Source organism: Triturus cristatus, chromosome 2_1, assembly GCF_964204655.1.
Source record: "Triturus cristatus chromosome 2_1, aTriCri1.1, whole genome shotgun sequence".
Taxonomy (NCBI): Eukaryota; Metazoa; Chordata; class Amphibia; order Caudata; family Salamandridae; genus Triturus; species Triturus cristatus.
Genome location: NC_140581.1, coordinates 614,262,523 through 614,285,511, shown reverse-complemented (window position 1 = coordinate 614,285,511; position 22,989 = coordinate 614,262,523). Strand labels below are relative to the sequence as shown.

The following is a 22,989-nucleotide window of genomic DNA, read 5'->3' as shown; positions in this document are numbered from 1 at the left end:
CTCAAAGCCACTAGTTGGAGCGGTCGTACTTTTTTTTTTTTTTTTGCATATTTCTATAGCGCGAACTCGACCCGAAGGTATTGGAGCGCTGTACACGAGCACCTTAAATCAATCCCCAGCTCGGCGTGTTGCTCTTTTGTCTGCTCCTGCAACTTGCAAGAGAGGCTCTGATGGGCAGGGACTAGAAGAGCGTGGATGACGTAACAGGAGCACGCAGCCACTGTGTGCGAGGTGGGAGGAGTCCCGAAAGAAGCCGAAGAGCAGGGGATACCCGATCGGAAGGGGATACCTGATATTACACAACACCGCAACGAATTGTGTGGAGTGGCAGCGACCGGTCAATCGGAGCATCAAGATGAGGGGGCCATAGCTGCGTAAGTGACGTGTAGGTATGAGTGCAAGCTCGTGGGAATTTGAATTGGTTTTGCGCGTTTTGGTTGAGGTATGTTGGGCGTGGTGTGCGGGTTGAATGTGGCGCTCGGTGGGGGGGTGGGGGGGGGGGGTGCTCTCTGGAGAGTTGCGGTAGTGCTGTGCAGTGAACAGGGCACCCTGCGCTTGGGGGAGGTTTCCAGGCGCGAGACAGTTGCTGCTCTCACAGCATGCGCGGGCATATTTATTATTCACCGACGGCCAGCAGTAGAGTACGACTTGGCTCCCATGTACCCCGCAAAGGAGAGAAAATTAAAACGCGGGACCCTGAGCACGCATTCACTTTGGATGGCGTCGCCTCCTGTGCCGATGAGGAAGGAATGCGGAGGCGAGGCCCGGGGGCGCAATCGGGGAACAAACGGAGGCTTATTTAGGTAATTTTTTACGGGGATGATTGCCAGATTTGGAACAATTCAGGATAAGGTACACGATTAAAGGTACCTTTCGAGATTCATTTTACACTCGGAATTGCCAGGGCAGGATTATGTTTACAGAGCAACTTTTGGGTCGTTTTAACGGGGTTTTTGGTCACATGTCCTTACATGAACTGGGTTGCGGACAATTCAGTAGGTGCTGGGCTGGTGGTAATGGGAGTTGGCACAGGGAGTGCGGGAGGCCCCTGTAGTCAAGGCACAAAGTAATATTTTTGCACCAAATTTAATGCAGATGCTGTACAGGGTGTTGGGCCCCGGTTTAACTCGGAGGATGGGTGCGCGCAGCTGGGAGTGCGGATGCAGGGAGGTGGCTACCTTGTACCTCACCCCCCCAGTGAACGAGTTAGGGTTATGCGTAAGGGGGGAAAAGTGGTTATGCTTAAGGGGGGTTTTGTCCATGGTAAGAGGGCGGGGCATGTGGACAGTGGGGAGCAAGGCAAGCGCTTCATGCAAGGCCCGTCAAGAGGGCAAAGGGGAAGAACGCAAGGGGCGCCTTGTAACTCTTTTTTTGCTTTATTTAGAGGGCAGGATGCCACCAAAGCGGGCACCTGGAGCCAAGGAGGCTCCCGCTACATTGGAAGAATTTCGATGTCTGTCAGCTTTGTGGGAAGTCGAAAAAAGAAAGGCGGCATTGACTGGGCCCTACAAACATTGACTCAAGGGGTCGAAGGGAGTCCACAGCAAGAGGTTCCATCGTCCAAACGCACAAGAAGGATGCACAAACGTTTCCGAGATACGCAACAGGAAAAGGCGAAGAAGGTCGTTGAAGCGCGGGCGAGCACTTCAGGTGAGGCAGTGGCAGTGGGCCAACCCCTGGTAAACACGGACAATAGTCAGGCTTCTGGCGCTGCTGCGCAGAAGGGTCAGGTGAATGCGGAACCGATCCCGGTAGAGGGGCTTTGACAGAGCTTAGCACCACCCATAGCATAACCGACAATACTGGCAGCGGCAGCCCCTGCCTCGCAAATACAAGGAGAGATGGTGGTGGCAACAATACCGACCACGCTGGCTCCCGCACCGGTGGTAGCACATCAAGGCAGTGGAATGGCGCAAGTTTGGGTCCAGTCAGGTGGGTGGCACAATCTCCCATGGTGGTGGTGGCAGCGTCACAAAGTCCAATCAATAATGCAGGATTGCCAGGGCAAACCCCGCCTGCACCACCGGGTCCCCAAGGGGCGGTGGTATCAGGTCAACATCACTTGACACAAAGCCCGGTGATCTATGGTTCCTCGTCATTGGCGCTAGCACCGTCAGCAGGTATTACATTGTATGTACCGGCAGAAACCAGAGAGAAGATATTCATGGGAGAATTCATAGATGTATTTGATTTGATCAATGTGGGTGTGGTACCTGGGAAGAACAGGGCAGGCAAGGAGGGTGAAGTCAAACAGAAAAATGTTTGGGTGGAATGGCCTATCAAGAATTTGCAAAGTCAGACAGATGGGCACTGGACTCAGGCGATTCGGCAATGCTGGTGCTTCTGGATCTGTCTGCGGCGTTTGATACCGTGGACCATTCCATACTGATCCAGAGGTTACAGGCCTTGGGGGTAAGGTTCTGTCTTGGCTGTCATCTTATTTGAGTGGCCGCACTCAAAGGGTCGCCCTTAAGCCATATGAGTCCGCTCCTAAACAGCTATGGTGTGGCGTCCCACAGGGATCGGCCCGGAGCCCCCCACTCTTCAATCTTTTCCTTGCTCCGCTCTTTTCTTTGATCGCCAATTGGGGTGTTAAAGCGATCTCTTATGCTGACGACACCCAGCTGTTTTTCTCTTTTAAAGAGCAAACGGCAGAGGCCTTTAAGAATTTTAGGGGCTGCCTACGTGACATCGCGGTATGGATGAATTCAAACAAATTAAAACTGAATGCGGAGAAGACCGAGGTATTGTTCTTCGGTCAGGGCGTTGTCCCTGATGCAGAGTTGTGGTGGCCGGAAGAAATGGGTTCACCTCCCGCCCCCGCCAAATGCATCCAGAACTTAGGGGTGAAATGGGAGTCTGATCTCTCCTTCTTAGCTCAAATACAGCAAGTCTCAGCAACTTGCTTCAGCAAACTAAAAAACCTACGAAAAATGTTGCACTGCTTACCTGAAGACTGTCGTAAAACAGTAGTCCATGCAACAGTCACCTCGAGGCTGGACTACGCAAATGCCCTGTACCTTGGTCTTCCCAAATACGCGATTCATCGACTCCAGATGGTACAGAATGCGGCTGCAAGACTGGTCTGTCACTTGCCTTTTCGAGACCACGTCTCTCCGCACCTTTTGAAACTCCACTGGCTTCCAGTAGAGAAGAGAATCGTATTTAAGGCGATGACCCTGGCCTACAGGGCTCTAAGTGGAAGATGTCCGAGCTATCTGGAAGATAGACTACGCCCCTACAAACAGACCCGCGCGCTGCGCTCAAACTCCCAACACCTGCTACATTCCTGCCACTTTAGGAAATCGCGCCTGGGGTGCAGAACTTTCACGGTTAGAGCAGCCACACTGTGGAACTCCCTGTCAGGCTTCCTTCGTCAGGCTAACACAGAACTTGGCTTCCGGAAGGCATTGAAGACCTGGCTGTTCAAGCCAGACTAATCCCACCTGAGGTGGCTCTTCTTTCTTCTCTGTTTGTTGCTAGTGCCTGATGTTTTAGCGCCGGGACGCCCCTGTTTGGGGTAGCTGTCGCGTTTTATAAGCTTCTGTATTATTAAGAATTGGATTACTGGGTTCGTGATCTACGCAGCAATCATGGTAGAGCGGTTCCCAGGGTTGGTGGCGCAGTTGATAAGCTACATGTCAATGATTCACGGAGCCGCATCAGAATTTCAGGGCTTGGCTTGGTTGCAAAATGATAACAAATTTAGACAAATGAAGGCGGTAAGGCCAGAAGTGGCATGAGATCAGAGGGGGATCAATATATGGTACACTGAGTTTCACTCGTCCACACCGGTTAGCAAGACCACTCACTCCTTTCGGGGGGATAATGGGGGGGGACGATAAAAACAAGCTTGTTGGCAGTTTAACAAGAATGAGTGCAATAGGGGATTGACATGCAAGTTCAAGCACACATGCTCCTTCTGTGGAGTACAGGGCCACCCCAAGACCAGGTGTTTCAAAAAAAGGGGGAAACCCAAAGAGCAGCATGCCCCAGCCCAAGGGCAGGCCAAGGTACGCCCTGCCCAATCATCCTTAGACTGCCCACGCCCATACGCTTGCAGGTCCTCGCCCACTTACTCAGTAGATATGAGAGGGGGCAGGAGGCTCAGCTGTTATATCAAGGTTTTAAATTTGGGTTTCATATCCCTTCCAGTGCCCCGCCTTCTGCAGTCTTTCCTCGCAACCAGTGGTCAGTTTTGCAGAATCCAGAGGTGGCTAGGGAAAAGATCATGAAGGAGTTAGCAGTGGGGAGGGTGGCGGCCCTTTTCAGCATCCGCCAAGGCAAGATCTGGTTTGTTCGCCTTTGGGGTTAGTGCCAAAGAAGGAAGTGGGGAAATATCACCTGATTCATAACCTGTCAAGTCCACCTGGTCTGTCAGTGAATGACAGGTTGGATTCGGAACTCTGTGTAGTGCGTTTCACCACATTTGACACGGCTATTCAGAAACTGGGAGAGGGAGGCCTAATGGCCAAAGCGGATGTGGAGGCGGCCTTTCACCTCCTGCCGGTGCACCCGGAGGATACTAGGCTTTTAGGTTTCACATTTGAGGGGCAGTTCTACATGGATCTATGTATGCCGATGGGGTGTTCCATCGCATGCGCGGTGTTTGAAACCTTCAGTCGTTTCCTGGAATGGGAAGTGCAGGACATAGTGGGGTCACGTGATGTGGTGCATTATTTGGATGATTTCCTGTTTATGGGTCCACCGGCCTGCGGGAACACTCTGCTGGGCTTCCAGCAGTTGGCAAAGGCACTGGGAGTCCCGCTGGCGGGAGAAAAAACTGAAGGCCCATCCACATGCTTAACCTTCCTTGGTATAGAGATTGACACGGTGGAGGGAGTCTGTCGCCTCCCGTAGGGGAAAGTGAGAGCTTTTGAGGCATCCATAGACGAGTGTCTAGCGGCGTGCAAGGTCACTCTACATTAGTGATACCCATGGGTAGGGCCTTTTCATGTAGTATCGCCAGGGCAATGTCCGGCTAAAGGGCTAAAACATACGAGGTTATCAATGGCGGTTAAAAACGATTTGGGCACATGGAAGACATTTCTGACAGATTTTAATGGCACAGTGATCTGGCAGCAACCGCCTCAGTCAAGTGTGGATATGGAGCTGTACACAGATGCAGCTAGCAGCGTAGGGTTCGGGGTGGTCCTAGGATCAAAGTGGTGTATGAAACATTGGCCAGTGGATTGGGTAAATATAGGGTTGACTCACAAGATCACATTTTTAGAGCTTTTTCCCATTGTAGTGGCGCTGCATCTCAGGGGCTCGTCCTTTGACAATAAGCGCATTATCTTTTGGTCGGACAGCATGTCGGCAGTCATGGTAGTGAATAACCAGAGAGCTAGATGTCCGTGGGTGCTTCGTTTACTTAAGGATTGCCTGCTGCGTAATGTATATTTTACTGCCAAACATGTGCCAGGGGTCGACAGCACAGTAGCTGATGCCCTGTCTCATTTCAAGTTGACAGAATTCAGAGCCCGATGGCCACAAGCGGACAGGCAAATGACGTTCTTCCCGGAACAGCTGTGGAAACTTGGTACCCCGTTGCCCCTGAGTTGATAGCGGCATCCATCACGCCCAAGACCAAGAGTATGTATGAGAGGGCATGGCAGGCCTATCTAGCAGTCCTGAGGGGGGCCAGGATAGCAGAGCAGTTTACCCCGCAGGGGGTTCTTCTGTTCGTGGTACAGCAGAGAGACACTGGAAAGTCATTGTCATTGGTTAGGAGGCAGTTATCACCAATTGCTTTCTTTGCCGGTTTGAAAGGAGCAAGGGATCCCACAAAGGACCCCAGAGTAAGACGGGCAGTGAAGGGTTGGGAACGGTTATCCCCGGGGGGTGAAAGACAGCAGGGGACCTATAGATGCCAGTAGGTTAATAAGGATTCTGGAAGTTTTGCCATACGTATGCTGGTCCCCTTATGAAATGCAGCTGCTGCGACTGGCTTACACTTTGGCCTTCTTTGGGGCGTTCCAGATATCAGAGTTAGTACCGGCCTCGAAAATGGATCAAAAAAGGGGGATCAGATGGGCTGACGTGCTAATCACGGAGGGAATGCTTCAGGTGAAAGTGAGGAGGTCTAAGACAGACCTGTTGGGGAAAGGGGTCTGGGTCCGATTGAGAGCAGCGCTGGGGACCGTGTATTGTCCCATAACACTGATGCAGGATTTCATGCAGGTACGTCCGAGGGAGGGAGATGTTAGGCTGTTGGTGCACACGGATGAGTCCCCCTCACGAGATTTCGGTTTACAAGCCTATGCAAGCGATCGCTGGCTTTGTTGGGGGAGGATACGGCACATTTCACATCTCATTCTTTCAGGATTGGGGCGGCCACGACGGCAGTGGCATTAGGCCTTCCCACGGACACCATCAAGCGGGTAGGCAGATGGAAGTCATCCTGTTTTGGGAGATACGTGAGACCGCAGTTAACTTAAGATAGGGGTGGGGGGACAGCATCTCATGGGGCCTTTAGTGGTGGCCTTTAGGTTCGTTTTCAATGTCTGTTGCCTTGTTCCTGCATCTGTCTGTGCCCCTGCCCCCCACTCACCGCTCTGCTCTGTGCCCCTTGTATTCTGTATTTTGATCGCCGCTTTGCTCTGTGCCCCCCGCTCGCCGCTCTGCTCTGTGCCCCTTGTATTTTTTATTTTTTATTCTGATCGCCGCTTTGCTCTGTGCCCCTTTGTATTTTGTACACCTCTCGCTCCTCTGTGCCCCGCCGGTCTCCCATCCTCCATCCCCGCCGCTGCCTCCCCTGCGGCTCACCCCCCTCGGCGCCCATTCGCCACACCCGTCCCTCGCCTCCCGCCTCCTAGTTGCTCCTCCCTCCCCACCTCCCCATATATGGCAGCCGCTGCGCGGTGAGGAGAGCGACCCTTGACCTTCTGGTAGGTCCCTCCCCCCCGCTGCAGCTCCGCCTGCATTCCCGCTGTCGCTGTTCGCTGCTGCCGCCACCGCCGGTGAATTCGAGGCCCTCCTCCACCCACAGGCTTCCACTTGCGCCTCATCCCTGGTGGCCTTTACGTTTGTTTTCATTGTCTCCATTTGCTGCCTGTTGCCTTGTTCCTGCAACTGTCTGTGCCCCCTGCCCCCCACTCGCCGCTCTGCTCTGTGCCCCTTGAATTCTGTATTTAGATCGCCGCTTTGCTCTGTGCCCCCCGCTCGCTGCTCTGCTCTGTGCCCCTTGTATTTTGTATTCTTTATTCTGATCGCCGCTTTGCTCTGTGCTCCTTTGTATTTTGTACACCTCGTGCTCCTCTGTGCCCCGCCGGGTCGCGCCGGTCTCCCGTTCTCCGTCCCTGCCGCTGCCACCCCTGCGGCCCCACCCCCACCACGCCCATTTGCCACACCCGTCCCTCGCCTCCCGCCTCCCAGCTGCTCCTCCCTCCCCACCTCCCCATTTATGGCGGCCGCGCGCAGCGGGTGCGCCTAAGGCAAGCCCGTCTGCGCCCGTCCGTGCCTGGACCGCGCCCAGCGCCAGAACCCCTGGCCCCCGCACCAGCCACAAGGACTGCTGCCTTCGCTACGACGCCAAGACCCTCATCGCTCTCAACCCAGGAAGAACTCACACCTGCTGCAAGGCTGCCCTGAGACGCACCCACCGTCCATTCACCTGCCGGAACTGCAGCCTCTCCTGCCGCGAAAGCGCCAAGACACCCACCACAACGGAAGCCAACCAGCTTAGATGCATCCTGATCAACACCGCTCCGCACACAAACACACCATCGAACTCTGGGACCTCCTCGACACCACATCACCGGACATCGCCTTCCTGACCGAGACCTGGATGAACGAAGCCTCCTCACCAGACATCGCCATAGCCATCCCAGACGGGTCAAAGATCACCCGCAGAGAACGCACTAACAGGGCCGGAGGAGGAATCGCCATCGTCCACAAAAACACCATCAAGATCTCAACAAACAGCAACGACACCCTCAGCACCGCCGAACACATTCACTTCCAGATCCACACGAACCCAAAGACCACCCTAAGAGGCACCCTCGTCTACAGACCTCCAGGACCCCGGCCTCAATTCTGCGACTCCATCGCCGACCTCATCAACACACACGCGCTGACCTCCACCGACTACATCCTCTTTGGAGACCTGAACTTTCACCTGAAGAACAACAACGACAGCAACTCCTCCACCCTGATCGACAACCTCACCAACCTCGGACTGAAACAGCTCGTCACGGCGCCAACCCACAGCGCCGGCCACACACTAGATGTCATCTTCTCCTCAAGCCCCCACGTCGCCTTCAGCCACGCCTCCGAACTCACCTGGACAGACCACCACTGCATCCACTTCTCCTTCCGAAAACCACCCACACACCACCGCACCCTACAGACCCCCCGCCACCACTGGGGCAAAATTACTGAAGAATAACTACAGACAAACCTCGCACTCAACCCCCCCGCCGACCCAAACCAACCCAGACGAAGGTGCACTCGCCCTCGAACGCTGGATGAACGACTGCGCCAACACTGTCTCCACTGAAAAACCCCACCAACACAGACACCAGCAGAAGAGTCCGCTGGTTAACCCCGGAACTCCAAACGCACCTGCCGGAAACTGGAAAACATATGGCACAATGACCAGACGCCAGACAGCCACACTGCCCACAAAGACGCCATCCGCAACCACCACCACCTCATCAGGACCGCCAAAAGAACCTCCTTCACAGACCGCCTTGACAACAATGCACACAACAGCAAGGAGCTCTTCACCATCGTGAAGGAACTCTCCAACCCCAACTCCAACGACATCCCACCATCGCAAGCCCTGTGCGACTCCCTCGCCACCTTCTTTCACCGGAAAATCACCGACATCCACAACAGCTTCAGACCCTGGACGACCCCATCCGACCACACCAAACCCACCGCACCCCACCACCCACGACACCCTGACAACCTGGGCCAACATGAGCATCGAGGACACAATCAACAATCCATTCCGGATCCCCATACGACCCTCTCCCGCACCACATCTTCAACAAAGCCAGCAAGTCCATCGCTCCCCACCTGCACAAAATCATCAACCTCTCCTTCGAGACCGCCACCTTCCCTGAGAGCTGGAAGCACGCAGAGATCAACGCCCTACTGAAGAAACCCAAGGTGGACCCGAGCGACCTCAAGAACTTCCGGCCCATCTCCTTGCTTCCGTTCCCAGCAAAGGCCATCGAGAAGATAGTAAACACCCAGCTCACCCGGCACCTCGAAGACAACAACATCCTAGACCCGTCCCAATCAGGATTCCGCAGCAACCACAGCACCGAGACCGCCCTCATCGCCGCCACAGACGACATCAGGATCCTGCTGGACAACGGCGAGACGGTGGCCCTCATCCTCCTGACCTTTCCGCCGCCTTCGACACCGTTTGCCACCGCACACTACTCACACGCCTCCACGACGCAGGGATCCATAACAAAGCCCTGGACTGGACCACCTCCTTCCTCTCCGGCAGAACTCAGAGAGTCCGCCTCCCTCCGTTCCGAGGCCTCCAAGATCATCTGTGGCGTCCCTCAAGGATCCTCCCTCAGCCCGACATTGTTCAACGTCTACATGGCACCTCTACACGCATCGCCCGACAGCACGACCTCAACATAATCTCCTACGCCGACGACACTCAGCTGATCCTCTCACTCACAAAGGACACCCTCACTGCCAAATCCAACCTCCATCAGGGAATGAAGGCCGTCGCCGACTGGATGGAGGACAGCCGCCTCAAACTGAACACAGACAAGATGGAAATCCTCATCCTCGGATCCAACCCCTCCGCATGGGACGACTCCTGGTGGCCCACATCACTGGGGTCCCCCCCGGCCCCCACCGACCACGCACACAACCTGGGTATCATCCTCGACTCAAAACTCTCCATGACCAAACAAGTCAACGCAGTCTCCTCCACCTGTTTCAACACCCTCCGCATGCTCCGCAAGATCTACAGATGGATTCCAACTAACATGAGCAAAAAACAGTCACCCAGGCCCTAGTCAGCAGCAGACTCGACTACGGAAACGCCCTCTATGCTGGAACCCTGTCCAAGCTCATCAGCAAACTACAGAGAGTCCAGAATGCCTCCGCACGCCTGATCCTCAACGCCCCGCGCCGCGACCACATCACCCCCCACCTGAGGAACCTGCACTGGCTCCCAGTCGACAAAAGAATCTCCTTCAAGCTCCTGATCCACGCACACAAGGCACTCCACAAAACCGGCCCAGCCTATCTCAACAGTCGACTCTCCTTCTACGTACCCAACAGGAATTTCCGCCCCGCTGACCACGCCCTGGCCACGGTCACACGCATCCGGAGAACCACTTCCGGAGGCAGGTCCTTCTCCCATCGCGCCGCCAAGACCTGGAACACTCTTCCCCTTGACCTGCGACAAACCGAAGCCCTGCTGACTTTCAGGAGACAACTCAAGACCTGGCTCTTCGACCAGTAACAGCACCTACCCCCCCACACCTCCCCCCAGCACCTTGAAACCCTACCGGGTATGTAGTGCGCTTTACAAATAATGTGATTGATTGATTGATTGGGGTGTCAGTTGCCCTAATGAAATCCTCCTTTTCTTTCTTGTCTTTCAATTTATTTGACTACAGTGGTCTTGAGGCAGCGGACGCAGGTATGCTGGTGCGGCCATTCTTATATACGGAGAGGAGGGCAAAATCTTGAGAACTCCAGAGAAGAGAGAGCACAGTGGATAAAAGGTATAGATCACCACTGGGTAGGGGCAGCGGGGCAGCATTTGAAGGATGTCATAGCACATCTGCGAAAGGCCTTAGAAGGGGGCATGCCCATCCCAGACGTGCTGGTGATACATTCAGGGGGTAACAACATGATTCCAGAAGGCCGGAGAGGGGTGAAAGATGAACTCTTTTTTACGCTGTCGAAGGTTCGGAAGGCTTTCCCGAGGGCCACAATATTTTCGTTGGAAATGATCCCACGTCGGGTCTGGGCCAATAATGCACCAGCTGTGGCAGTGAATAGGTCAGTGAAGAAATTGAATCAGGAGGTGTCAAAACTTTTGAGAGTTTCCCCCATAAGGGCAATCAGACATAACTTGCTACAGGCAGCAAGAACGGAACTGTATTTGGCGGATGGGGTTCATCTGTCAGAGGCAGGGGTAGAATTGTTCCTCCACACCATCTTGGGGGCCATAGCTTTAGAGGAGGAAGGGGTAGCGGCATGTGGGGGTAGGGCGAGAGCGCCAGCCAGCTTCTCGCCCTGTGGCGGGGTCCCGGGCAAGAGAAATGGCAGGGACTCCGGAGTGGCAGGGAAGGTCTGATCCTGGTACAACAGGGCAGACAGTAGATGGGGTCCAGGCTGGCAGGAGAGGGGGCTGACCTGCTGGTGGTCCTGGACTCTCCGGCCCTACCCGAGATGCCGGTGCTTGTGGTGAGAAATTTTGTGGCTGCGTCTAGGGGATAGACGGCAGGTAGTTATCCCACAGGAGAGCGGTCAAGAATTGGTTGTGACCTGCTGGCGCAACCCACAAGGAATTGGTTTTGGCCTGCTGGCGCAACACGCTTCAAGTGTTGTTCTGGAGAGTCCGGCTGCAAATACAATATATATCAACTTTTGGCTGCATGGTATATTTCACAAGTCTATTGCATATATCTATGTGTGTGGATTTAAAAATGTAATAAAATGGTCGAGGGTTGACTGTGCTTCAACCAAGTAAGGATTGCGTTTAACTGAAGTTAATAAAGTCTACGCAGTGAAGACCACCTATTTGCCTGGTTTTGCTTTGTGGGGGGAAGTGTAACAAATGGGATAGGGGGGTGCTATGGATGGGGCGAATCGCACGCTGTATGCCCACTATGGCAGGTCCCCCCCACGCCTAGAGACGGGGGGCCCTTAGTAGCACCTCGGGTGGGAGTCGACTTCCGGTTTAAAGTTTGAGGGTGGAAGGGGAAGTCTTCAGGAGTCCAGGGAAGTTGGAGGGGTGTCACCTGGGAGCTGACGACCATCCCAGAACACAAGGAGATAAAGAGCCGGGGTCTCGAGGGGGAAGCCCTCTTTGTCCCTTTACTGCGGTGTCCAGCAGGGTTGGAGCCGCAACAAATTGCCCACCCACCCATCCCTTAGTTTAGGGGTTTGGGGGAAGAGTGGCGGGGTCCCGGGCAAGAGAAATGGTAGGGACTCCGGAGTGGTGGGGAAGGTCTGATCCTGGAACAACTGGGCAGACGGTAGATGGGGCTCTGGGCTGGTGGGAGAGGGGACTGAACTGCTGGTAGTCCTGGACTCTACGGCCCTACCCAAGATGCCGGTGCTAGTGGTGAGAAATTTTGTGGCCGCGTCTAGGGGATAGACGGCGGGTAGTTATCCCACAGGAGAGCGGTGAAGAATTGGTTGTGGCCTGCTGGCGCAACCCACAAGGAATTGCTTGTGGCCTGCTGGCGCAACACACATCAAGTGTGGTTCTGGAGAGTCCGGCTGTAAATACAATATATACCAACTTTTGGCTGTATGGTATATTTCCCAAGTCTATTGCATATATCTATGTGTGTGGATTTAAAAATGTAATAAAATGGTCAAGGGTTGACTGTGCTTCAACCAAGTAAGGATTGCGTTTAACTGAAGTTAATAAAGTCTACGCTGTGAAGACCACCTATTTGCCTGGTTTTGCTTTGTGGGGGGAAGTGTAACGAATGGCATAGGGGGGTGCTATGGATGGGGCGATTTGCAGGCGGTATGCCCACTATTTTTCACCCGAGTACAGAGATCTGGGCCTAAATCTATAGTTTTTTTGCTCACCATGCCATTCCAGTTTGAACCTAGCCATATGCAAATCAGTCTTGACCCTGTGCCTCATGGGAACAGTCCAGCCCGAACTGCCAAGCCAGGCCCTCCCTGGACTGGAGCCAAGCATCTTAGGACCGGTTTCAGGGTTTCACCCCTCTTCAGCCAGGATAGCTTGATTCCAGTGGCATGGAGAGCACGGGACTCGCGTCTGAGCATACCCGTCCCACTCGGGGTGACAAATACAAAAACAACAGTTGATGGACAGAATGCAGAACAATGTCATACATTCACCCCAGTACAGAGATCTGGGCCTAAATCCATCGTTTTTTTGCTCACCATGCCATTCCAGTTTGAACCCAGCCATATGCAAATCAGTCTTGACCCTGTGCCTCATGGGAACAGTCCAGCCCGAACTGCCAAGCCAGGTCCTCCCTGGACTGGAAACAAGCATCCCAGGACCGGTTTCGGGGTTTCACCCCTCTTCAGCCAGGATAGCTTGATTCCAGTGGCATGGGACCCTTGTTTTGCGGTTGTGAAACTTCCTAAATTGCTGGAGGGCACAGAAATCATTAGTGCGTTGTTTCCAACTCCCAAAAAACCCAAGGCCAGCTAAGATGTGCTGTGCAGCTTCCCGTTCCTTGAGCACACTCCCGGCGCTGCTTGCTGGCACATGCATCGTGCGACCTTAGCATGTTTTGCTGACACCTTTTGTTTTTTTGGTTTGACAATACCAAAATGCGTTCTGATTTGTCTTCATGCAGAATGTTCCGTACATTCATATATATTTATTGATATATACTCTCTTTATATTACCTACTGGCGGTCGCCAGTAGGTAGTTATAGTTAGGACCCTGTTTCCATAGGAAATCCGCAACATTCTATTTGGAATAACTTTGGCGCCGGTCGACGAATCCTCGCAAATTTTTCAAAATAGGTGGGGCGCTATGCTCCGCTCCTACCATGAAAGTCTCGGGGGGATTCGTCAAGCGGGGGCTGAGATAAAAGGGGGTCCCAAAACGCGTTTTTCCCATGCATTTTTCCATAGGACCTTTAGACAGAGCTACAGCCCGAACGGCTGAACAGAATTTAATGAAATTTGGCAGAGAGGTCGTCCTCAGGTCAAGGAAGTGCCTTTTGTAGGTTTGGTGTAAATCTGTTCAGTAGATTCTGAGAAAATAGCCTTTAAATCAATATATATATCTGAGCCAGCTTACGGTGCGCTTACCGTACGCGTACGGTGACGTGCGCGATTCTGATTGGCCATTAGATCTTAGTAAACATTTGAATCGGTCGAAACCAGGAAGCGGCGGCCGCCATTTTCTCTCTCGCACTCTGACAGGGGGTTGAAAAACAAAGTGCAAAACCATGTAAAGGGGCTGTTTAGACAGCTCCCAAGCACCTAGCCATGTCGAGGGAGTCCCCAACGATCCCCCAAGTGAAAAAAGGGAATTTTAATTTTTTTGAAAATTTCGCCGATTACGCTTACCGTACGCGTACGGTAATAAATAATAATAAAAAAAAAAAATCCACATTCTCAACACCCCGTGTGCAAATGGTGCCCGAAGGGCATCATTTGTGCATGGCTTATTACAGATGAACAAAACATATATTTTACCTGTCACAACGATGCTCATCATATGTCCTCCATGTGCGCACGGTGCGCGAAGCGCATCGTGCGTTCATGGCCCATCTAGCGTAACGTGGGCACGCGGTGCGCGAAGCGCACCGCGCGCTCACGGAACGAACTGCGTTAAGTGGGCGCGCACACCACAAATGGCGTAAAGTAACTTAGCATTTAAAAAACCGTACAAATTCACTGAAAAAACCATAGGTTTCACACACGTTATAGTTAGGAATTAGCATTTAAAAAACCTTGCAAATTCACTGAAAAAACCATAGGTTTCACACATGTTATAGTTAGCTGGACATTTTACTGATAAAAAACCAATGAAATTCCCCCGTTATAGTTACTGTAGGCAACTATAACTCACGCGATCGTAATCCTCTGCTGATGACATATGTGTCTTTATGAAAAAAAAATATTTGTAATATATGTATAGCTAAAATTTAATGGAAGAAGACATGAGCAAATAAGTGTCTAAATACAGTATTAGCATCAGCAGAGGATTACGGTCGCGTGAGTTATAGTTGCCTACAGTAACTATAACGGGGGAATTTCATTGGTTTTTTTATCAGTAAAATGTCCAGCTAACTATAACATGTGTGAAACCTATGGTTTTTTCAGTGAATATATATATATATATATATATATATATATTTTGGTTGCATATGAGCTATAGATATGCAGTAGTGGCTGTGCTCGAGGCCGTCCTCCTACGTATGGCAGTTACGCCCGGGGGCGCTGCAGTCTCGCTCGCCCTCCCCTCTCTCTTGCCCACCTCAAGCAGTCCCTTGACCTGTCCTCTTTCCTTCCTTTTGGCTGTGGAGTGGGGAGCGCTGGGTGGCCACTGCACCTCTCTCTGTTCGTAGTGTGGGGGCTGTCACTTCCCGCACAGGGCCAGGGGAGGTTCAATAAAGGTACGCCAAAGAGGGACCTGGGCTGCGGGTGTCCTACCAGTTGGTGCCCCTGCAGCTGCGCTGCAGTGTTCAGCTGGCACAGGTTGCCCATGTTCATGAAGGGGCTGCCCCCCGCGCTGTTCTGCGCGTCCGGGAGGCTGGAGTAGTTGCAGCTGTAGTTGCTGTAGTAATGGGGCCTGTTGCTGTAGCTGTAAGCCAGGTAGGTGTTGTAGGAGTAGGGGGTGCCCCCCACGGTGTTCTTCTATACAGCTGCACGAAGCTCCTGCACGCAAGAAGCACGTTGTACGCATGTAACAGCAAACAGACTATCTATTGGCACATCTAGGCGACTAGATGAACATGCAATGTACTAATGAAAATAGCGCCCGCATGACACGCATGGAACTAACACCCTCTCCCCTCAGATAAACAAGCATCGTGGCTGCATTTGCATACACACCAAGGTGTGGTAAAGGGTCAATTGCTGTACATGACGCAAGCCGAAGATCCCACGGGTCAAGGGCTATCGAGAGCAAGCGGCACACTACTGATCCACCTTTAACCCTTGCTCCCCCGGAGCTACCCTCTAGATCTACGCGCGTTTGTCCAACAACGTTTACCCTTTTCACTAGTCAGGTGTCACCCTGCAGATTACCTGCCGTTTCTAATCTTGCTTTAACCCCTTCGATGCTGCGCAGATTCCGCCGCTGTGCTGACGGAATCTTGCGCGGGTGTGCTCATGACGGAATGGTTCCGTCATGAGCACAGCTCAACCGTGGGTCATGACGGAACCATTCCGTCATGAGCACCGAAGGGGTTAATGACTTTAAAAGTTAATGTATGCACGTGGGTGGTTTGGGACCCCCGCGGCCCCTGCTAATGAATTTGCAGCCCACCCAGGGGCTTTTTTTAAACAAAGCCCACCCTTCGTTTTTTTATAATTTTGGCAGGATTCGCGACCCCATTGCGATTTTCACCGAAATTATTTTAAAAAATCCCCTGAGCAGGCCTAGGGGGTCAGGGTGTTTCTACCCTGCCCCCTTTTATTGTTTTTTATCCTCTATTTTCTGTTTTCTTGTGACTCAGTTCTACCGAGTCTCTGCTTTATTCTCGGCCCCCGCTTCGCAAATCACCCCAAACTTTCAAGACAGGAGCTGACCGGAGCGCCCCACTAGTTTCGAACATTTCGCGATGATTCGTAAAATGACGCCAAAGTTATTAGGAAAACAAAAAATGCTTTTCCTATGGAAAATAGGTCCTAACTATAATATAATATAATATATACCCACACGGGGTATAACGAGATGACAGTACAGCACTTACCTGATGGCCGGGATGGTGCCTTCTGGGAGTCGTGGTCCGCTGGAGGAGGCCGCGCCACAGTGCTCGAGCAACCAATCATCTCAGCTGGGCTTCCACCAATGGGAGCCAAATGGAACATCAGTAAAAGCAGTGGGTGGCAGTCTACGGTGATTGGCATATGATTAAAGCAATTAATGCCGAAACGCGTCATGCCTCCTGTACAGCAATAAAAGTGTGTTTCTTCTGGTCCCCTGCTGTGTCCCTTTGGTTCTTTTCCTGTTGCTGAGGAATCTTCTTTGGATGTTTTCACACCAGCCCTGGGCGTGATGGAGGGACCCGTCTCCTCTGTGACCGGAGCTACTTGGGCGCTGCTGTTCGTGAGTTCAGTTGCTTTCTTTTCCAAGGTATTGGATTGATCTGGCCCCCGCATCCAGGACAAGTGGAATATCGCTGTGAATACAGTCCGTGATTTCGCGGAGGGCCAGCTCACTGAAGCAGAGTCTCCGTTACCAAGAGGACCTGGGTTATGTGGTGAGACATCTGGGGGGCCAGGGTGAGGCACTTTCTGCTGCAAGGACACTGGACAATTTTAAAACTGCACCAAATTTGCACTTTACACCGTTCACCAGCACCCACACGGGGTATAACGAGATGACAGTACAGCACATACCTAATGGCCGGGATGGTGCCTTCTGGGAGTCGTTGTCCGTTAGAGGAGGCCACGTCACAGTGCTCGAGAAACCATCTCAGCTGGGCTTCCACCAATGGGAGCAAAATGGAACATCAGTAAAAGCAGCGGGTGGCCGTCTACGGTGATTGGCATATGATTAAGGCAATTAATGCCGAAACGCGTCATGCCTCCTGTACAGCTATAAAAGTGTGTTTCTTCTGGTCCCCCGCTGTGTCCCTTCAGTTCTTTTCCTGTTGGTGAGGAATCTTCTTTGGATATATATATATATATGTGATCAAGGCTCTGATGAGTCGAAGCGCGTAATGGCGACGGGAGAATAAACACATCTTAAAAGCACCTACTTCGGTCCGTGTCTGTACTGTGGAGCTATCTTCGTTGCAGCGGAAAAACTTTATATATATATATATATATATAATCTACTGGCGGTTGCCAGTAGATAGTTATAGTTAGGACCCTGTTTCCATAGGAAATCCGCAACATTCTATTTGGAATAACTTTGGCGCCGGTCTACGAATCCTCGTGAAATTTTCAAAATAGGTGGGGCGCTACGCTCCGCTCCTACCCTGAAAGTCTCGGGGGGGGGGGGATTCGTCAAGCGGGGGCTGAGAAAAAAGGGGGTTCCCAAAACGCGTTTTTCCCATGCATTTTTCCATAGGACCTTTAGACACAGCTACAGCCTGAACGGCTGAACAGTTACTTGAAATTTGGCAGAGAGGTAGTCCTCAGGTCAAGGAAGTGCCTTTTGTAGGTTTGGTGTAAATCTGTTCAGTAGATCCTGAGAAAATAGCATTTAAATCAATATATATATCTGAGCCAGCTTACGGTGCGCTTACGGTAAGCTTACCGTACGCGTACGGTGCCGTGCGCGTGCGCGATTCTGATTGGCTGTTAGATCTAAGTAAACATTCGAATCGGTCGAAACCAGGAAGCGGCGGCCGCCATTTTCTCTCTCGCACTCTAAGTGGGGCAGCAAAAACAAAGGCAAAAAACATCTAAAGGGGCAGTGTATTCAGTTCCTAACCACCTAGCATTGATGTAGGTGTCCCCAAAGAACACCCAAGGCCAAAAATTCAATTTTTTTTTTTTCGAAAAATCGCCGATTACGCTTACCGTACGCGTACGGTAAAAATTAATAAAAAAAAAAAAAAAACTATCCACACTATCCCCACCCCGTGTTCAAATGGTGGCCGAAGACCACCAATTGTGCATGGCATATGATTCACGTGAAAATATGAAAGATTACCTTTAACAACGAAGCGCATAATATGTCCTCCATGTGCGCACGGTGCGCGAAGCGCATCGTGCGTACATGGCCCATCCCGCGTAACGTGGGCACCGCGTGACCGCCGTGCGTGCACGGCACTAACTGCGTAAAGTGGGCACGCGGTGCGCGAAGCGCACCGCGTGCTCACTGTGTATATATATATATATATAAAAACCACCAGTAGTCCAAGTTTCAATCAAAGGGGGTTTATTAACTTCATAAACCCGCCGTGACGTGTTTCACCCTCAAGGGGCTTGTTCCCACAATGGCATCACAACCGGCAAAGCATTACATACACTTCCTGGTTTGACATGTCAAACCAGGAAGTGTATGTAATGCTTTGCCGGTTGTGATACCGTTGTCTGAACAAGCCCCTTGAGGATGAAACGAGTTAAGGCGGGTTTATGAAGTTAATAAACCCCCTTTGATTGAAACTTGGACTACTGGTGGTTTTTATATATATATAATTTAATTTAATGCAGCAACGAGGACCCAACGCGTTTCGGAGCCTCACAGGTTAGGTTGTATACATCTTCCGTTTCTTTTTAAAGAAACCACCTCGTGATACGTGAGGATAATAGACATGAAAAACAGACTGGTGTGCTCTAGAGTTCACCATTACATGAGTGGTGCAGTGTACATGCTACAAATAGTGGTAAATATGCTACATCGATGGGGCGCTAGAGGAATGGCTGACTATTGAGGCAGCTCCGCCGGTCAGGTTCGGTTACTGGCCAGAAAGACTGTAATGCGGATCCGTAATTGATTGCTACTGGCACGTATGTGGAGCGGAAGGATTTGGGCATAAAATGCGGGAGTTGTGAGGCCGGACGCGCATCGTTGCTGCAGGAAAAAGTATAATTGCGGTTTCGCCGTGTAGCGGCGGGAGGTCTGCGCAAGATGGGGGCGCCCTAAGATACGGCCGGTCCGATGCCGATCCAGCTCCAGGCATATCAACGGAGAGCACAGGGGACAGTCATTGCTCATGCATGAGCGAATGCACGGGGGCAGCTGCCAACCCAGCACACCGATAAGCGCAGTGAGTATACATATTATGCACGAGTGAAAGGCAAGAAAGTGAAAAACAACACGCCAGCACAAAATAGCGGCTCAGGATAACGGCGCCACCGCTACTGCTGATCTCGACCATTAAGTAGTGCACTCTGCCAGTGCATGGCGGCATGGGAACCCTGTGGATGTGCAATTTTGGAAATGATCATGCCACTATGTCCTGCCTAATGTGCAGATCTTTATAGTATACACCATGCTGTAGAATTCATGAACATGGTGCTTCCCTCCTAAAAACGTGATTGAGAGGTATAACCCCGCCAGGAAAGGTACCGAATGTACCTAATCAGAACTGTTGGGTTCGGAGTGTGCTAATCCCCCTACGACTGCATTGTGAATGCTGCTGCCACCGCACATGGAAAGAGTGAATAGGTGAAACCTAGCACCTATACTTCACAACATGGTTGAACCCCACTCAATAGACTGTGTCATGCGGTCCAGAGATATCGGATTGCTATGATTTACATGTCGTGACGGGGCGCTGTTCTATATGGAGACCCTGTGACCTACTAATAGCGGGCTGCAGTTTATATTGGGCACTCTGGAAGTCTGAGGTGGTGGAATAAAACCGTGGCACTTCGATATTGACTGCTGCTAGCAACCATTATCACCGGAGGACAGTGCTGTGTGGAGGATCTTATTGCGAGTACTCTGTGGATGGCGCCGAGGACTGGGGGCGCAGGGAGCTGAATAGTAGAGCGCAGGGCAAGCTGCCACTCCATCAGTGGTGATCCAAGGCATCCGGCGGCGTCATCGATAGGGTTGGCTATTGTCATCATGGGCAAGCCGGACAAGCAGCAGTCAAAACTACCATTTGAAACGAAGCGACAAACCAAAGGTGCAACAGCACTCTCGGATACCGAATTGGAAGTGGGAAACGCGACGAGCAGCGCAATGGAACAAGTTCTCAAGGCGATACAACAAAGCTTGCAGGACATCAATGGCAAACTGGATTCCCTCACTCACCGAGTTGACAATATGTCGGCAAAACTAGATAAGCAAGGGGAACGTCTTGATGAGGCCGAGAAGCGTATCGCTACAGTGGAGGATGAATCACAGGCCACAACTCGAAAGTGCACGGATATGGAGAAAGTGTTAGCGGTCCTTAAAAACAAGGTGGAAGACTTGGAGGCAAGATCCCGTCGCAATAACATCAGAATGGCGGGAATTCCAGAATCCACAAATACGGGACGGATGGAGACCTTTGTGGAGGATATGCTCCGTGAGGTGTTTGGTGCTAATCATTTCTCGGCAGTCCTCATAGTAGAATGTGCACATAGATCCTTGGCCCCAAGACCCCCACCAGGCGCCACGCCGAGACCCATAGTTGCCCGGATCCTTAATTATAGGGATTGTGATGCCATCTTGTTTATGGCACGAGAAAAGCAGCAGATAACCTACCAGGGCAACGCATTGGCGTTCTACCCGGACTTTACAATGACGGTTCAACTAGCACGCAAGGACTTTAATCCGGAGAAAAAGAAACGGAGAGAACTGGGAGTGGAGTATGCAATGCTCTATCCAGCTCATCTGAAGGGGACACATGATGGACGCTCTACGGTTCTCCACTCTCCAAAGGCAGCGCAAGACTTTATTAAGAAGATGATCGGCCAACGTAGGGAGCGCAAGCAAGCTGTGCAGAACCAAGATTCTGAATAAGGATAGCCTTAATACTATTCACGAGATGGAGGGACAGGAATTTGCGATGTATGGGGTATGACCAGGTTGAGCTGTGGATACGGCCCTGTTGGTCGGCCTGTACATTGCACCAACACCAGTTGTAAGGTTTGTATGATACTGATGCCAACCAGATGGACTCCATGGATTTTACAAAAGTAGAATAGAGGAGGTTGATTGAATTGCGACTAGACAATATATTCATGTTAGCGCACATTAGGGGGTAATGTATATACCATGCACATAGGGCTCTGGTTTAGGTGGTGCTCATGGACATTGCATTTCTATATCATTGGAGTAATTTACTGGGCCTTGGAATCCCTGCTGTCACTGGACGCTTGTCTATTTAGTTCAAAACGTGCTACGAACTGTGTCCGCCTAGGCAGATGGTAACATATCTTTACTCTACATCATATAACATTCAGATATGTATGGTAATGCGGCGGTATTGTGCCACTTGATACACTATTGGAAAGGATTAGATCTGCATGTATAGCGTATACCTGACCACATCCACTTTGATGGATGGAGTTGTGTGCACTTGGCAGTACCCCCAGGCGGGTGATCCCCACAAAGTGCTTTTGTTATGTTGTTTTCTATGCTAGGGGTTTGTCTTTGGCATGGTTGGGGTGCTGAAGTGGGTGGGTGGGGTGAAGTTGGAAACTGTTATACAGACTGTTGTGCTTAAGAAACATCGTGGGTATCCAGTCATACTTTCACATGATTGTAGTTGCCGGGATTTTACTAAGCAACTTGAGATGTACAAAAGGTGGAAATGGCAAATAATTTAAGTTATATTTCACTAATTAACGATGTCCGCAAATAGGCTCCGGCCAGCTCACTTAAATATGATTACTTCTAATGTCAGAGGGCTTATTAACCCTAAAAAAATCCGGCAAATATTTGCATACCTTGACAGGCTACACATTGACATCGCCCTTCTTCAGGAAACACACCTCGCTCCTAGTTCTACCAATCACATTGGGCGCAAATGGGCGGAGGCAATATATAGGTCATCATACTCCTCCTACTCCAGAGGGGTCCTCATTTTGATTAAAAAGGGAACACAACTCCAAGTAGACAGTAAGATAAATGATGAACTGGGGCGCTATGTTATTATCACGGGGCGACTTAGGGGTCAGCGTATAGCAATAATAAATACCTATGGCCCAAACGTGGACGACCCAGACTTCTATCGTACAATCTGGTGTAAAATAAATGACTTGACGGGCATGGCTATATTCTGGGGTGGAGACTTTAATGTTGCTCTGTGTGACAGCCTTGACAGATCGAACACATCTAAAGAGCCACATCGAAGGGCAGTGGAGGTATTGCAAAATATTATGAGTGAAGCAAGCCTCCATGACATTTGAAGAACTCGATATCCGGGTAGGAGGGAGGCCACACACACCACGGCGGCCCATAACAGCTTGTCTCGTATAGACTACTGGTTGGGTACTAATGATGCACTGTTGTGGACGCGAGCTGTGAGTCACCTACCCAGAACATTATCTGATCACAATCCAGTGTTGCTATCTATTAACATGCCACACCATATACCGCCCCCTTACACTTGGAGGTTTAATTCAAAAGCACAGTTGGACTCAGTCTACAGTGATACCATTAGTCAGGCTATCACTGAATATTTCGAGGTAAATAAACCCAACACTGTGGATCCTAGCCTACTCTGGGAAGCTTTTAATGCGACAATCAGGGGAGC

The 22,989-nt window shown here is 51.3% G+C and overlaps 1 protein-coding gene across 1 annotated transcript in view; it reads left to right on the top strand.

Annotated features, from left to right (window-relative positions):
• Positions 1–533: 533 nt before the first annotated feature.
• The window catches only part of LOC146865684 (uncharacterized), a 123,862-nt gene continuing 101,406 nt past the window's right edge, over positions 534–22,989 (top strand). The window contains exons 1-3 of the mRNA XM_085632552.1: positions 534–803; positions 1,385–1,650; positions 10,605–10,712. Of these exons, the coding sequence (XP_085488678.1) occupies positions 658–803; positions 1,385–1,650; positions 10,605–10,712 (520 nt within the window). The 5' untranslated portion in view covers positions 534–657. The remainder of the gene's footprint in view (positions 804–1,384; positions 1,651–10,604; positions 10,713–22,989) is intronic.